At 50.9% G+C, this 17430-nt stretch overlaps 2 protein-coding genes across 2 annotated transcripts; one reads left to right on the top strand and one right to left on the bottom strand.

Annotated features, from left to right (window-relative positions):
• The first annotated feature begins 336 nt into the window (after positions 1–336).
• Positions 337–11296, top strand: CHIT1 (chitinase 1). Its single transcript, XM_057528394.1, is given in 12 exon segments — positions 337–361; positions 1428–1457; positions 3697–3898; positions 4483–4539; positions 5900–6065; positions 6272–6396; positions 7068–7141; positions 7144–7190; positions 9158–9188; positions 9191–9342; positions 9653–9766; positions 11072–11296. Coding segments are annotated over 12 exon segments (1248 nt in total).
• Positions 11297–14710: 3414 nt separating this feature from the next.
• LOC130706516 (transmembrane protein 80) lies at positions 14711–16271 on the bottom strand. The gene is made up of 3 exons (XM_057539014.1): positions 16233–16271; positions 15320–15418; positions 14711–15004 (listed from the first exon to the last, which is right to left on the bottom strand). The coding sequence occupies exons 1-3, from the start codon at positions 16269–16271 to the stop codon at positions 14711–14713; spliced, it is 432 nt and encodes a 143-aa protein (XP_057394997.1).
• Between the last annotated feature and the right edge of the window lie 1159 nt (positions 16272–17430).

The following is a 17430-nucleotide window of genomic DNA, read 5'->3' as shown; positions in this document are numbered from 1 at the left end:
AGAAAATCAGAATCAAGCTTGCCCAGCAGAAGGTTTAGAAACACTTCCCTCTTCCCTCCCTTTGCCTCCTGGCTTGGCAATGATAAGAGCCCAGGTTACACCCTGTGATTGTTCCAGAAAACCAAGCATTGCTAAAGGGCATTGTGTCGGGTGTCCCCAGTCCGTGCTACTTGGCACCCTAGACGTCCATACCACATCCCCTGCCCCCTGTGCCCTCCCACTGCCCCTGTCTGACTTCAACACCCTGGCTGTGGTGGGACAGGGAGGCCTGATAAAAGGAGGGCAGGACCTGGATAACTGGTTGCGTGGGCTGGAGTCTGTCACTGAGCCAGCACCATGGTGTGGTCTGTAGCCTGGGCAGGTGAGTGGGTGCTGTCAGGGAGTATGGGCTGGGCCCCGGGAGCTGTGGGGAAGTGGGGATGTGTATGTGAAATGGTTCCTTGGTGCTGTTTGTAAGGAAGCAGAAGCTTTCAGGAGAACTTTGGAGGGTCATTCCATTTCTCCTTCTGCTGCCAGGCTTGCAGTTCCTGTGGGTTCCCCCCCCCCGAGGTCTTTCAGCCCAAGAGGCTTTGTGTTGCAAGGAAAAGCTTTTCTCAACAGGCTGAAAATGACTTTTCTTCCTGTTTTGGAAGCCCAGAGTCAGTGAACCCCTCGGCATTGGGTGGTTTTGTCTTTCCTATGTTCTGAGGCCCCCTACTTTCCAGGGGTGCCCGCTGCCAAGGAATTCTTCCCCACCCTGAAGCTGGTTGCCCTGCAAAGTGCAGCCTGGGAGCCATGACCCTGGGTGCCCTTACAAATTTTCATGCAGGTTTTATTAGGTTAATGGGAAAATCCAAAGTCACCAGAGAGGTGAAATAAATACTTTTAAAGGAGTCCCACTGAGCCCTAGGTCTCCAAGGATATAGGTAACTCAGCCAGCCTCTTGTGGGGTGTGGCAGGAAAGCAGCAAAAAGTAGTCAATTGTGGCTGTGAGCAGAGGTACAGAGACCTCACCTAGAGATGAACTCTCTGGCCTAGCCCTTCCAAATTGGCTCTTTTCATCCTGAGGACAGGTTTTCTGCTTATTTCAAAAGAGAAACTTTCTCTCTAAAAAGCTTAAAAGTCAGTGGTTTTCCTAGAATCTTCCTAAATCCACACTGCCCTCTACTGATGTTCTAGAGAGGGAGCAGTCTCAGCTCATGGAGATTTCCATCAGCTCCGGGACTAGCCCAGGCCAGGTAGGGGCCCCTGCTGTCTGGCCTGGGTAAAGGGATGGACACAGTGCCCTCCTGGGTCACTTGTGGGCAGAGGAAGCTGGATTTGTAGGAAACTGTCCTGAGCCCACCCCCATCCCTGACCACTTCTCGCTCCTGTGCTTCAATAGCCATAGAGGGCTGGGAAAGTAAGAATGACATCTTAACCTCTGCCTTCTCTTTTGTGCTGTTCAGGTTTGATGGTTCTGCTGACGATCCAGTGGGGTAAGTGGTGCCCTTCTTGAAGCTAGCCCTGCGTTCCCTCAGCCCCATTCGCTGGGCTCTGCTACCCTCTCCCATTCACTCCCCCAACATTTACGCCCACCTCAAGAGCTCTTGCCAGATTTCAGTGGGTTCTTGCCTCCAAAGCTCAGGCCCCAGCAAGTGTCCTTGTCCCCATAATGGCCTTGCCATTCCTTCTTCTGGGAAGGGTCTAGCCTCCTAACCCACTAGCTGAACTCCTGTGTGTCCGTGGGGCCAGCTTAAATGTCAACCTCTCTCTGTTCTTTCCTGAGGTCACTTGCTCCAACCTCTGTGCTCTCATAGCACTGGAACACATTTTACAGTATATATCACAGTGTTTCTAATTACCGGCTTAGGTGTCTCCCCTACCACCAGTAGGGGCGCTCTGACCTACTGGAAGTAAGAAACCTAAGTCTTCTCCAGCTCCATGTCCTAGCCCCTTGGCTCAGCAAGGACAACACACTCTTTCCGTGTCTGTTGAACTGATTGCATGTGGAGCTTGGGAGAGCCTGGAGGGATCCTTCTTGTGCAAGACAAGAGAGAACTCTCTGGGTGATGTTTAGCAACTTGGACTCCTGGGTTCCCTTCCTATCCCACACCACTCCCTGTACTCAGACCCTCATCCTGAGCCTGGGCTGTGGCACTAGACACACATTTCCCCTCTTCATCTCACAGGAGGGGACAGCCAGGTCCAGAGAAATAGCAAACATGGGGAAGAGAGAAAAGTTGAAGATTTCCTCAAAAGCTTTAATCCAAGCTACTTCTGGGCATATGGTGTGCTATGGTATGGGATGGTATATATTTATAATAATAGAATTTTGTGTGGGCTAAGGGTTAATGTATGCAAAGCACTTAGAACAGAGCTTACTTTCTGCCAGCACTGTTCTGAGTGTTTCACATACATTAACTCTTCATTCACACAATAGTCCTTAAGATAGGAACAATCATCATTCCCATTTTATGAAGGAGAAAGCTGAATTATCTGGCTAAAAATTTGCAGAGTTGGGATTTCAACCCAGGCGTGAAATTCCAAAGTCCCTGCTGTTAACCACTAGACTTTGTTGCCTCTATAGTACAAATATTCATGCACAATATTCAACATGCTATGGCAGGATATGATACAAAATAAAAAGAGCCTCCTGGCTCCTTTCTAGATGGTCCCAGGGATGTGTTCGCTGGGTTAATCCCCTGTTTCCTTCTTTTGCTTTGGGGAGTTCACCAATCTTCCTTCTATGTCACTCAGGCAACGCCCCAGTCCCATCGGCAAACTTCACTCCCGGGTGACCTCTAGTTAGGGCCAGTGACTACCCAAGAGCTTTGACTCCTCCTTCTGAGAGCCGTCCATGGGCCCAGGGGTGTCTCAGCCAGCCCTTCATGCTCTGGGTTCCTACCCACTCTCCTATAGCCACTTTGCACTGCTCTCCCTCCTCATCCTCTCACTGGCCACATGGGGGCTGGAGGAGGGTGCAGAGAGACCCTGTCTGTGCAAAAGGAAATCCTAGGGTCTAGACCATGACCACAGACATGCTCCAGTCCAAACTCATCATTCTGCCAAGTCCCTGGCATAAAATGCTGGTGTGTGCAAACCACACGATCATAGTCTGCAAGGCTGGAAGAGCCCTCAGAGACCACACTGTCATTTTCAGATGGGGACCCCTAAGCCAAGGCTAAAGAGAAGATCAGCCCAAAGTACACTTCTGGCAGCTGCAGGGATGAAGCTGCAGGCCTTTGTGTTCTGGTGTTCTGGTCAACTTTGCACAGTGCTGCCCTCGGTGGGAGCCATCACTGCTAGACAAGCCCCCACCTGGGAGGAGAGGCCCTACACACAAAGCCATTCTACAGGGTGTGGGGATGACAGAAACAAGCTGCCTTTTCCTAGAGAAAATAGTCTCCTTGTTAGAACCTTGTCAGTGATATTAAACCAATTCTCTACAAGGGATAATAGTATATAAATGCAAACCTCTTTAAAGCAAGACTAAAGAAACATAAACCCAGGCTGTAACTGGGGCCTCCTCTCTGCCACTTTATATATTTGTATTTTAATTAACATTCTGAAGTATTCCAAGCTGTGATTTGAAAGTTCTGCCTCCCTGCCTCCAGCAGATGAAGGGCCATGTTTAACGTCTTCTGGCATGACATAAGTTCTGCCTCTGGGCAGAGGAGGCCAGTCCACAGCAGGCCCTTCTGATTACCATTTCTTTTCTTTGCCCCAACTTGCCAGGCTCCGCGGCAAAACTGGTCTGCTACTTCACTAACTGGGCCCAGTACAGACAGGGGGCTGTTCGCTTCTTGCCCAAGGATGTGGACCCCAATCTGTGCACCCACCTCATATGTGCCTTTGCTGGCATGAACAATCACCAGCTCAGCTCCATAGCGTGGAATGATGAGACACTCTACAAGGAATTCAACATCTTGAAAAAGATGTGAGCTGCAGTGGAGGAGGTGGGGATGGGAGGTGGAGAAGACAGGCGCCTCCTCTCAAAGCCAGAAACCTTCTCCATTATTGCAGTCTGGCTGCAGACCCGCTGTGTGGCTTTGGGCAAGTCTCATCACTTCTCTGGGCTTTCCCGTGCTTATGTGGAAGAGGTGGGGGTAGATAGTGACTCCTTAAGTGCCCTTCCAGTTTAGGTCTAAGTGGAATCCGGACTGTGAAACTGTTTCCCTCTACTGGGAATGAGTGCCCTTCTTTCTCCTAAAATCTATCTATCCTTCAGCTCAAGTGTTATCACTACCTTAATACAGCCTCTCTGAAGATCTGTTCTGATCTCTTGCTTTCTGAATTCCTTGAGTGTACGGCTCCCCAGCCAGATAAGAAGTCCTCAAAGGCAGGAACGTGTCTTTTCTTTCCCAATCTAGAGCTTCCCTGGTACAGAATCTGAACATAGGGATTTATATATCCCCTACCTCACCCCACCAGCCCTGCCAGGCTCCTTGCTTCCTTGTTAGTGAGGTGAGCCCCCCCAGGACCTGGCTGGATAAATTCTGGCATTTCTCTTTTCTTTCCCAGGAATCCCAAGCTGAAGACGTTGCAGGCCACTGGGGGCTGGAGCTTCGGCACTCAGAAGTGAGCTGTCTGTGGGCACCAATGTGGCAGGGCCCCTAGTGGGGAACTGGCTCACTGGCCAGAGAGACCCCCAGTCAGGGAATCAGCCAGGCAGAGGTGTAGCCAGGGTGAGGGGGAGTGGGAGAGAAGAGTGGACTCTGGGGGCTGACCTTCCTTCTGACTTCTTGGTACCTCATCAGGAGGCAGTGGAGTGGGCTTAGCTCCAGGCCGTTATACATCCAGTCGTGCTTTAAATGCAGCACAGAGAGTCTGACCTCTTCCCAGGCCTCAGTCTCTTCCTCCATGAAATGTGTAAAGGGAGGGTCTCAACTAATCCCAGACAACATATAATGTCTATATTTTCTGAGCTCTGGAACAGTATGTCTGAGAATTTTTGTTCCCCTTCTGGGTGTCAAAGGCAGTCTGCGAGATTGAGCTTGGATGCCAGAATATTGACATTTCCAGGACATTTTTGATGATTTATGGAGATAATGGAATGGTATATTTGGAACCATACTTTTCCTAGAAAGTCCTAACTATAAGGTCCCCAAAATTCTAAACCAGTCTTTCTAATACTTTTTTGGATCATGAGCCTTTTTGAGAACCTGATGAAATTTATGACTCCCCTTCCCAAAACACTGCTTATACACAGATTTTTCACTGAAATTCAGGATTCTTAGCCTGGGGTTCCCAGGCATACAAACCCCACTTAAGAACTGATGCTATTAGCTAAATTAAAAAATAAATTAAAATAGAAACAGTCTATAAAACTCAAGACCCCCAAGAAGTCCAGGGACTTCTTGAGAAAGTAAGATGTGGGGAGGTTGTTCTTGGGGCACCTCAGAAATTGTAAAGAACTCTGGACTAGTAATAGTAATAACAATAACACAAAGCACTCTACAAATGTGAGTTAGAAGAATAGTAACCATGTTAACCTGCCAGGGAAGTAGAACAGCAGGCCCCCAAGATTACCCAGATCCTCACTAAACTGCCGTGCTTCTCTTCCTCGTCATCTTAGAAACTGATTCCTCTTCTTTTTTCAATCTCCTTGCTGGGTTGACAGCCAGCTCTGATTCAGGTTAGAACAAATCCCTGGGCAGGGATGTGGCAGTAAGCTTCTGGAGGGAATTTTGGGAAGCAGAGCTCCTAGTGAGTCAGTGTGCCCCTGGTGATGTCAATGTTTGGGGGCACTTCTACATTGTCCCTTTCCCTTAGCCAGGCCCATAACCCACCTGCAAATATCCCAGCAGTCTCTGAAGCAGCCCTTCTGGCCTAGACAGCCGAGCACCAATATCCTGAGAAGTTTCTCACTTGCCTCTGAGGGAGCATGACCCACTCTCCTGTGTAAGACAGGCCCACACTGCCTTTTATCAACCCATAGGTTCATGGATATGGTGGCTATAGCCAATAATCAACAGACCTTTGTCAACTCAGCCATCAGGTTTCTGTGCAAATATGGCGTTTATGGTCTCGACCTTGACTGGGAGTACGCAGGAAGCCGGGGGAGCCCTCCATCAGATAAGCAGTGCTTCATAGCCCTGGTGCAGGTACAGCTGGGTGAGATAGGGAAGACCTAGTTGGCCAGGGGGCCACATAGGTGCTGCTCTGCCCCCAGGCTCAGCTGCTTCATGTGTCTGCATAGCACAGACCAGCTCTGTGGTCAGTTTTCAGGCTCCTGTGTGGGAACATCTGCTTGGAGCTCACAGGGCTGCCTGTTCCCCGCCTGTGTGTTCACTCTGAGCTGCCCCTGCAGGACCTGGCCAATGCCTTTCAGCAGGAAGCCCAGGCCTCAGGGAAGGCACACCTCCTGCCGAGCACAGCTGTCCCAGCAGGGCCACACTGCACAAAAGCTGGATATGAGGGGGACAAAATTGCTCTGTGAGTCTCAGGCAGATGGCATGGACCCTGTGTTCTCTGCAGGGGAAAGAGACCAAGGGCAGGCTGAGCTTCCCCCAGAATGGAGCAGGGGCTCGCCTGCACCACCAGCAGACCTAAGGAGGGTTTCCTTAGCACATCTGCTATTCCATCACTCCGGAGCCCCTCTCTTTGGAGTCTTGCCCTTTTCCTTAAGAATTCAGTCTTAAAGTGAAATACCCCTGGAGGAGGAAAGAGGGAAGCACTTAGCATCTCTGAGAGAATGAGTTCCCACCCCAAGCCTACTGAATAAGAGCCTGTACCTGAATGAGATTCCCAAGTGATATATGTGCACAACTAAAGTTTGAGAAATGCTAAGCTAGATTTCCCTTCAAAATAGCAAAATAGCAAGAGGTGTCCTTGAGTGGACTCTGTCCTGAGGGTGCTAAGGGGACAGCTGGGAGGAGGACGCTGAAGACGTGAGCTGCCAAGAATGAGAATGGCCAGGATGATGGGGGCCACCGGAGGTGTTGCCTATGCTGCTGCATCTCCCAGAGCAAGAAGGGAACCCGCCCCCACCATGCAGGTCTCTCCCCAGGCCACACACTGCGTGTGAGGGGACGGAGGAGCAAGGAAGGGGGAGGGCTCCACCCTGCTCACTAGCCCCTCACTCTCTCTTCCCATGCCTCATGCAGGAAACTGGAGTTCCTCGGCTTCATGGCCTATGACATCCATGGCTCTTGGGAAAAGAACACAGGGCATAACAGCCCCCCCATGAGAGACAGGGAGAGACTGGGGCCATGGCCGAATTCAATGTGGTAAGGGGCAGGACGCCCCTGGCACAGGCCCTTGCCAGTGGCCCTTTTTGAGCCTCGAAGAACCTAATGGAAGGGAAAAGCAGGATACCAAGCAGGGCATGGAGAAGCCAGGATTTTTTTGTTTCTTTCGTGTTTGTTTGTTTGTTTTATTTTCCTATTCCATGTCACTGCTGAGGAGAAACCTCACTTCTGTGTAGCATCTCAGCTGATATTAGACACAGCCAACCAATCTAGCAACATCAAACAAACGAGTGACTAATTGGGAGGCTGTCTTTGAGCTCAAGTTTCCAGCCAAAATGGCTCCTGCTCCCTTCATACACCCTCAGCCCCATTTCCTTCAAGATAATGGGTAACTTTTGCTCCTTGGCACTGAATGTCCTTCTGGAAAGAGGTGAGAGCTTTCCCAAGTTGATAACATCTCAGGGGATGTCACTCAGGGCAGAACCCCCCTACGCCACCCCAGTCCCTGGAAAGGGCAGGCTTGGTTGTAGACTGGGGTGGGTGGAGGTTTCCTGCCCAGCTCTTCCTCATTGAGTAGGCTAGACTTTTTTTTATAAGCCCATTCTATATTTTAAAAGTCAAGATTGACCATATCATTTCTCCTTCTTAACAAACAACAATAACAAAAAACCCTAAATTAAAATGTTTGTTAATTTTGGGGAGTCCACATCTTTGTGTTTCAGCTGGGTGGAACATCTAGGACTTCCGTGGCTCTTTCACAAATAAAGTGCACTTCTTCAGGCACTTGAGCCGAGCGTCTAAACCTCACATTGCACCTGGTTCCTCCACCCTCATCTGGGAAACTGTGTGGGTCCCAGGGGAAGCCAGCCAAGTCAAGTGGGGAGACATACAAAGACATTCAGCTGAGAGGTGAGGGGGTTGAACTCCCACTGGCACAGTACTCTCCAAGCTGTGTTCCCTGGATCCATGTGGGGGAAGGGAGGCCTTTATCCTCCTACAAAGAGGCCTTCTACTCTCTATACTATGTACCCTGCATGTTGCTTCTGGCCAGAGGGGTGACTTTTCCAAATTTGCACAAAAATGCCACAGAACTTAGCAGGGTGCTCTGACCTCTGCCCTCAGAAAGCTCCAGTCTGATCAAAGATAAATCATATGGACCAGCAAAAAGAAATACACGTAAATCAATACAGTGAAAATACCTAAGTGCTAAGAGGTTGCAGGGTAACTAGAAAACCTGGACTCAAACAGGGTGGATTCTTGGGGAAAGTGAGCCTACCATCCTGGTTTGAGGGAAGAGTCTTCATTACTTGTTTATTCCACAGAGTTGTATTGGGTACCTCCTCATGTCACAGGCCTGGGGGTGTCATGTCAAGTAATACATGATGGGGGAAGGTCTTGTGCAGAGGCGGTGAAGAAGTCCTGTGCTCATTTGTTCTTTCTATTTGCACATCTTAGTGTCAAGCATTGTTCTAGGCACTGGGGTTACAGAGATAAATAAAATTCCCTGCTCTTGTACTGAGGGTGAAACAACAGTGATGGTAATGATCACGATCATAGCTCCCCTTTATTGCACTATGTTAGACTTATACATGCATTATATCTTTTAATTCTCACAATGCCTTTAGTGACAAATATTTTTATCATTTCCATTTTATGGACAGGAAGCTCGAGGCTCAGCAAGATCAAATAAGTTGCTGAGTAAGGCAGAGATCTTTGTTTACTGAGGTATCCCAAGCGTCTAGGACAGTGCCTGGCACACAGCTGGCCTTCAGTAAATATTTACTGAGTCAATGACTGTTTGACTCCAGAGCCCATGCTCTTGGCTATAGGGCCATGCAGCTTCAATCACTGTAGTTCAGGGTCTAAGAGAGGATCTAAAGAAGATGGGGCAGGGTTGGAACACTAGTAAAGGCTCATGAAAATCCTCTGGAGCCCCCAGGCTTGGATGATCTGAACCAGTTTAAAGGCAAAGAAAATTAGCCCTGACATTCCTCCTTCACCACCAGGATTCTGCCATGCAACGGTGGCTGCAGAAAGGGACCCTGCCAGCAAACTGATCTTTGGCATGCCCACCTATGGATGATCCTTTACCCTGGCCTCTTTGTTGGACACTGGAGTGGGAGCCCAAGCCACGGGGCCTGGAATTCCTGGCCCCTTCACCAAAGAGGGAGGACTCCTGGCTTACTATGAAGTAGGAAAACCAACAGCCACCCCGAGTATTGTGCAGAGCAGGGGCTTCTTCTCCCATTATTTCTGAATGAGGACGCTAGGCACAGTGAATTCTGGTCGGGTAAATTCCATCCCATGCCTGTCATCTTGGATTTATCCTTAAGCCCAGGTGCCTCATTGAATCAACAGTTCTAGGTCACTCAGTCTAGAACTTCCTAGAATCTCCAAGCTTCTCAGATGGGAATTTTTCAGTCTCTAGTCTCCTCATGACAGGGAGAAGATGCTTGCAGTGCCTCCCACCTCCTTCCCAGCTCTGCCCTCTGCTCCTCCAGGTCTGCTCTTGGAAGGGGGCTGCTGAGCACAGAATCAAGGACCAGAAGGTGCCCTATGCCTTTCAGAGCAACCAGTGGGTGGGTTTTGATGATGTGGAGAGCTGCAAAATCAAGGTGAGGTTCAGCCCTGCTGGGAAGGTGTGGTCCTGTGTGGGCCCAAGGCCTGTCAATAACATTCAATGACAGCATTCAGAACCTCTTCAAGGAGAAATATCCCAGCATTTCACAGATCTCCATGTGATAGCATTTTGTACCATTATCACCTACTGGTTAAGAAAAGACACAATGGCAAAAAAATTGCTCTACATTGAGTATCTCTCTTGAAAGTATTTGTATTTTATTAAACACAAATTCTACAGACATATAAGAGGAGAAATACATACAGTAAGGCATATCATTTTATTCAGTCCGTTGACAATATTTGGTGCATGTTCAAATTATAGATCCTTTGATTTACTTATATGACACCCCCTCAATTCCTGCCTCAAAACTTGAGTGTGTTTACCTGTTTCCATGTCTCTCTCCCCAGTGAGGTCATTGGCACCTGCAGAGGGACCTGTATTTGCTCATCTGCTTATCTCTTGTCAGTTATGCAGGGCAGACAGTGGCAGGTTCTTCTGGAGGTGTAGACAAAGTGCTCTGGAGAATTGAGGTGGCAGCATGATCCTGGCTGGGGGAGATGAGAGAAGGCATCATGGTGGAAGGGATTTTGAGAAAGTCTTAAAGCAGAGAAGATGGGCCTTCTGGGGAGGAAAGCACAGGAGAAAGACTTGATGGAGAGGAAAGGGGAAGCTAGCCTCTGAGAGCAAGTTGTACCGTAGCTGGAACCCTGAGTGGGGACTGGTGTAGAAAGGGAGGTAGCTGGGAGGGAGATTGGGGTCTTCAAGGGTTCCGACCACCCCTACCCTGTAACCCCAGCCTCACGCCAGAGGTGAGCCATGGCCCCCGGCAGGGCTAGGGCCAGGGAAGCCCACTCGGAGGGGACACACAGCCATACCTTAAAGAAGCCTCAGTGAACTGGTGGAGGTGAGAAGACCCTCAGGGTGGACAAAGACATGAAGACAGGGAATTGATTCAGATATCTGGGGAAGTTAGTCGTTCCCTATGGTAACTGAACTCATTACAATCAGCAGACAGTACCCCAAACACAATAGCTCAGCCCAGAAAATGCTGGGAAGTTAAGGCTTCCAACCTAAGGAAGGTCACACATCCATGTACTCCTCACACCTCCACCCTCATGCCCACCCCTGGCCATGTTTATGTCAGGGCAGGGAGATTCCAGAATGAATCATGCCCAGCAAGGATCAGAACTCATGGGTGCTGGAGAAAAGAGGTCCCTGCCTGGATGAGGAAACCGGCTCTGGGGCTGCTGGCCGGGCTTCCCTGGGCTCCTCCACCCCCACCTCGCTCCTCAAACAGGTCAGCTATCTGAAGCAGACGGGACTGGGTGGGGTCATGGTTTGGACACTGGACATGGACAACTTTGCTGGTTTCTTCTGCAACCAGGACCGATACCCCCTCATCAAGACGCTGCGGCTGGAGATGAGTGAGTATGGGGCCAGGGCACCTCAGGTACTGGCTTCTTCTGAGGAAATGATTTTGCCCCAGTACTGTGATTTCCCAAATTTCACCCCCAGGAGCTGAGGAAGCTGTAGAAACGATTCTCTTTTCACACTCTTCTTCCTCTTTCTGATTGTACCAATGCCTGCCCAGGGTGTTGGTAACCAGGGCTTCCCTCCAGAGGGCCCTCAGCCTCTCTTCTCAAGGCCTGCACTCAGCCTTCATTGTGAGACCCCGCTGGCCCTCACCATTACTTGGTTGGTCTTTGCAGATGGTAGATAGCCATTCACTGCCTATGACACTTGTAGCCCCGGTGTTTTCTCTTGAGCTGTGCTCCAGCTGTAGGTGTGGCTGTTGTCTGGCTGTCCTCTGCCTTGGGTGTCTGACTATGCCCTGCCTGTAAGGTATGGGGTGTTGAGCTGCTGCTGCCTATGGTTGCTGCCTGTGTGCTTGGCCTATGGGTTTGGGATCTTTTGGAGGAGCCTTGGTTGAATCATCACTGTTTTCCCAGGTCTTCCATATATGTCTTCAGGCCCCCCAGAGCCTGAAGCTTCTGTACCAGGCCAGCCCTCTTAACTTGAGCATGGCTCCAGCCTCAGACAAGACACATTCTGCCAGGGCAAAGCTGACGGGCTCTACCCCAACCCTCTGGACTGGTCCAGCTACTACAGTTGTACAGGGGGGTGGTTGTTCCAGCAAAGCTGCCTGAGGAGCCTGGTGTTCAGCTCCTCTTGCAAATGCTGCACCTGGTGTTGAGTCTCCAAGGCCCCTTTGACCCCAGCACCTGGGCAAGGGCCCAGGACCACTCCATAGCCCGCCTCCCCAGCTCTCCCTGGCAGCTGCAATCTGGCTTCTTGTGTCTTTCCATATCCAAGCTTTCTGTTCTCAGCCTTGGTTTCCTCTTGTTCTGCTCTTCCTGGGCTGCCTATTTTACTTGAAAAATAAATCTTTGGTTTGCACCCCACTGCCCCCAGATGTGGTGGCTTACAGAGGCTCTCTAAGCACTCTGTTAGTTCAAAAACTACCCTGAGGAAGGTAGGGAGCCAAGAGGGGAGGGTGACATAAGGCATGACTAGGTCAGAGCCAGGTGAGAAGGCGGTCCATTCAGGGTGTGTCGGGGTCTGCACCAGGTCTCGCCTTGAAGACTCCACTTTCCAGTGGGCAGCTTCCAGGGCACAGATGACCACATCTGGGGCATGGCCCTGGATCTGACACATTCTTCATTGGCTCAGAACCCCTTGGAGAGAGAACTTTTCCTGGTGACCTCCATTCAGGTGTTATTCCCAAGATGCTCACTAGATGGCAGCAGAGAAGAGTTTTTCCCCTGCCTTAAGGGCTCCGCTCATGGCCACTCTGCATTAAAATGAGAATCCAGGCCCCCTGCTACTAAGCGCTCATTTGACAGATGAGGCAGGGATACTTATTACCCTTCTTTAACAGGTATTTAAACTGAAGACCTATTCTAACCCAGTTCTGAGACCAGAACCAAGGCCTAAATGGGCCAATATGGGCCAGAAGGGCATGCACATACAGTACCCTGGACAAATAGAGTAATCCAAACAGTCCTTGAAGCTTTGAGTTGAATCTTGGTCAATTTGAAGAAAATCTGCACATAATCTAATGGTCCAGCTTGCCATGCACTCACCCAAAGCTGGTTTTTTGGGTGGGACTCGGGCAGCTGGGGATGGGGACAAGTGGGGAGAGAGATGAGCTGGCCCTTCGCATGAGTACAAGCAGCACCAGATCCCTCTAGCAGTGACTTCCCTTCTACACCCTGCCTGTCCTCAAGCCTTTTGAAATCTGCTCTTCTTCACTCCAGAGCACAGGTCTGCTTTTGCCCATGTTCCTTCCTCTGAGGTCTCAGCTGAGACCTGTCTCTGCTCAGAATGGAGTCTAGGATGGAAGTCTCCTTATGGCAGGGGCTGCAGGAGGCTTAGTGCCAGACAGCTGCAGAACCAACTTCTGGCCCCACCACCTACTAGCTGTGTGACTTTAGGCAAAGAAATGGAGGCTCGGTGTCCTCATCCGGCAGCTGGGGACAGCCTCCTCCTGTCAGGGTGGGTGAGGATTAGGGGAAGTAAGTGCGTGTTAGCTGGGTCCAGCATGATCAGCACCACCTCTCACTAACCTTCTCGCTGGGCTCTGTGCTTCCTGTACCTCCCTCATCCAGTGCAACCTCCACACTGTGACCAGCTTGATCTCTCTAAATAGGAATCTAACCCTGTCATTTCCCATGCCTAAGAACTACCAACAGCTTCCTCCCGCCTAAAGAATAAAGTCTCTGTCATCAGCACAGTGTCAAGACACTTTATCAGGCCCAGTCTCTTCTGCTCTCATTCCTATCATCCAACCCCAGTTCAGGTGCCAGATACCCCAGCTGGTGGTACTAACCTCAGCCACACCAGCTTCTCATGTGGGACCCCCAGATGTCCACCGTCAGTCTTATGAGGTTTGAGCCCCTGTCCCAAAGCAAATACTATTGTGTACTTTAGACAAGACTGTCTCCCTTTACCCACATGTCTGCCCTACCCACCCACCCCCAACTTTATAACCTAGGTGATGTACCCTTGTATGGAGTAGGCCTTTGAAGTCAAGTGCAAATATTGCCTGGATTGTTAGGTTTGCTTCGCTTTGAGCAATATAGTGTTTTTTTGAGGTAGAGAAGCTTCTTTATTTAAAAATACTGTGAAGAGAGAATATCCAGATGCTCAAACACAACATTACTCCAGACGTAGAAAATGTGAAATTGAGACCAAGGGAAGTCACTAGAAAACATCGGCACAGACTCCTTCCAGGAGCACTTGCAGAGGGCCTGGGAGCCGGACAGCACCCCTACTGGGGACTCACCAGTTCTCCTCCCTCCCCTCTGCGCTGGGGCTTCCAGGTCACCTTCGCCTTTCTCCAGAATTCCCCAAGGGAAAGGTGTCACGGCTGAGGAGAAATCCCCCAGCCCCGAGCTGCCTGGCCTTTGGCAGGTGCCTCCTGTGCACGGCAGAGTGCACCACTTGCCTGGGGCTCGGCCCGCAGAGCAGGACCCCTGGTCCCTGTGCCACCCCGAAGCTGCAGGGAGAGCAGAGACGGCCGATCCCTGCCTGAGAGGGAGGTGCCACGGACACCGCGAGGGCACTGGCCTGGCTGCCTGCTTTCCGAAGGCCTCGTCCCCCTCTGCACCCCGGATGTCGGTGGCTGCTGAAGCCAGATCCCCACCAGCCAGAGACGTCCCCATGATTCCCCGCAGACCGGCCGGGACAGCCCCACCCCTGATTCCGTCACACCCAGCCCCTGCTCAGCACCTTGTTCTGCCCTGGCTCCCGACCCCACCTCCGCCTCATAGACCCTCCACACCATCTGACCCTCTAACAAACACCGAGGCAGGTCAGCACGAAGATGTCCTTCCCGCTCACCAACCGTCAGCGGGGGAGGTGACGGCTGGGGCACAGTCTGGCTCTGAGGAGGGTCTCCTGTCCAGGGTTGTCCCGCGGGCCGGGCACCGCCTACCTAGCTGTCGAAGGCGGCGATGGCCACCGCCTGCAGGACGGCCTCCAGGCCGTGGAGCGCGAAGAGCATGGCGCTGAGGGCCGAGTCGGCCCACAGCACCAGGGTCTGCCAGAGCAGGAAGTAGATGGACAGCAGGGCACCGCCCACCGTGAGGACCAGGCTGGCGGCCAGCAGTACCTCGGCTTCCATCAGGTTGCCCTTGGTGCCGAAGTATAACCGAATTGCTTCCAGAATCCCCATCAGAAAGAGCAGAGTCAGGTCGAGGACCAGGTAACTGTGAGGATAAGTGAAAACCTGATTTTTTTTAAAAATTTATTTAATTAATTAATTTATTTATTTATGGCTGTGTTGGGTCTTCGTTTCTGTGCTAGGGCTTTCTCTAGTTGCGGCAAGCGGGAGCCACTCTTCATCGCGGTGCGCGGGCCTCTCACTATCGCGGCCTCTCTTGTTGCGGAGCACAGGCTCCAGACGCGCAGGCTCAGTAATTGTGGCTCACGGGCCTAGTTGCTCCGCGGCATGTGGGATCCTCCCAGACCAGGGCTCGAACCCATGTCCCCTGCATTGGCAGGCAGACTCTCAACCACTGTGCCACCAGGGAAGCCGGAAAACCTGACTTTTATATACGGCCAGCAGGAGCGTAGCTAGGAAATAGAGGGCATAGTACGTTCCACTCAGATAGAGCAGCATCTGAAGAGGGAGTGATGAGAGCTGGCCAGCGGTTAAGGACTCTCAGGCCCAGCAAATGACCCTGCCCGAGGGCACCCACCTGGGGAGGGTGGACAGGAGGGGTTGCTCTGCCACCTGTCCAGAGGCCCTGCAAACACGTGGGTCCAGCCTAGGCACCTTCGGGTGGCCACGGAGACCCGGCCAACGGCCCCCTGCCTGGCTTCCTTTGACACCCCTCCTGGTGTCACCACACCTGGCAGGGCTCCTGTGGGCTCCGGGGTGGGGCTGGGGCTTACCCCCAGGGGACATCCTAGCCTGGAGCAAGAGGACCGGGCACATCCTTGGTGACTGCAGGCAGGACGGCCTCGGCACCCCGGGCTTCCTCAGGTGGCATCACCCTGACCTAGGTCCCGGTTATAACACTGAGAGCAAAAAGTGACCTTTTTCACTTTCTTCAAAGAAAATGTCTTTCTCTCTTTTGGGGGGCAGTTAAATACCCACTAGCAACTTTCCTGAGCTCTGAACACTTCGTATTTGTTTATGCTGAAACAAGTCTGTAAGTTTTCCAAGTAAGGGGTTTTCGTGTTCCTGCCCCTCAGGGCCCGGAGGGAGTCAGGCAGCCATCCCTCGGCGTGGGGCTGAGCAGCAGGCACCAGTGGAGGAGGTTATATCAACTCTCTCCACCTGTTAGTGGACGCCCTTCCCACTCAGGTGGAATGACTACTCAAAACTTATAGGGAAGGTGGGGCTGGGGGCTTAAAGCAGTAAAAAGCAGGAGCCAAGAGCCGACTTCAGGTGCCTGGGAGGTCTGGGTCTTGGGCTGACAGAGGGCCACAGGGATGCAGCAGCGGGATACCACCGTGGAGGAAGCTCTCCCTCGCCGCGAGGCCGCCATTTTGCCGCGCCCCGCCCCGCGCCCCCGAGCAATATAGTTTGTAAAGGAATTTTGGGTCACTTATGCTTTAGTGGCTTAGTCCATGAATGTCTGGCCACTCTCTCTAACAGCAATGACCACTTTCAGCCCCATAGAGGAGAAGTTCCTCTGGTCTTCTCTCTGAGCAGACTCAGAGCATGCACCACCATGTCTAATATACCTGCTGGAACACCAGGCAAATCCTCAACCCCCACCCCACCCGAGGACCCAGCTCTCCTGGTGGGCCCACAGTCCCCTGCTCTGACATCATCCACTTCTTAATGTACCACACTTCTTAATGTACCACACCTTACCTGGAGCCATGGGAACTGAAGCGCTGTTGTCTTTATTTTGTTTCAATTATGAAATCTACCACATGGGCAAAAGAGTGTTTTAAAAAATACGTATGTTCAGTGTCTCCCAGGAATCCATCACGGGAGTAAGGAAACAACACTACCAGCAACTTTGAAGTTACTCACGTGCCCCTCCCTAGTCCCACACCCTTCTAGCTAGACTTTGGTTAGTCATTCCCTCTTTTTTCTTATAGTCTTACCAACCGTGTGTATGTTCCTAAACAAGATACTATTTAGTCTAGTCTGTTTTGAAACTTAAATAAATAGAAACATACTGTGTGGTACCTTCTGTGGCCCACTTCTTATGCTCCACAGAGATGTAACCCACTCATCTTCACTGCTGTACAGTATTCCATCATATGTGTATACCACAATTTATACATTCTGCTATTAATAGGCATTTGGGTTGCTTCCAGCTTTTGGCTAATGTGGACAATATTGCTATGAACACTCTTGAGCATGACTGTTGGTAAGTATGTGTAGAATTTGTCCAAGAGTGGACTTGATAGGATGTGGGGCATATGCAAATTCAGTTTTACTAGGTGCAGGCAAATATTTTTCCAAAGTGGTTGTACAGGTTTTCCCTCCCATTGCAAAGTTCACACTGCATTCCATCCCTACCTTTACTACACTATACTTTATACCAACCCAAGAGGTGCAAAATGGTATCTCATTATGGTTTAAACTTGCATTTCCATAATTACTCATTATTTTAGCATCTTTTCCTGTGTCATAAGCTATTTGTGTTCTTTTGTGAATAGAGTGAGTGTGCCTTGCCCATTTTTCTT

Source organism: Balaenoptera acutorostrata, chromosome 1 (assembly GCF_949987535.1).
Source record: "Balaenoptera acutorostrata chromosome 1, mBalAcu1.1, whole genome shotgun sequence".
Lineage (NCBI taxonomy): Eukaryota > Metazoa > Chordata > Mammalia > Artiodactyla > Balaenopteridae > Balaenoptera > Balaenoptera acutorostrata.
This window is presented reverse-complemented; position numbering and strand designations above follow the sequence as displayed.

Excerpts from the sequence above, each read along its gene's own strand:
- LOC130706516 (XM_057539014.1), bottom strand. The coding sequence starts at position 16,271 with ATGGCGGCCTCGCGGCGAGGGAGAGCTTCCTCCACGGTG. Across the intron at positions 15,419-16,232 it reads GGAGAGCTTCCTCCACGGTG|CTCTCATCACTCCCTCTTCA; the intron begins GTATCCCGCTGC and ends ACCGCTGGCCAG. Across the intron at positions 15,005-15,319 it reads TGGCCGTATATAAAAGTCAG|GTTTTCACTTATCCTCACAG; the intron begins GTTTTCCGGCTT and ends AAAAAAAATCAG.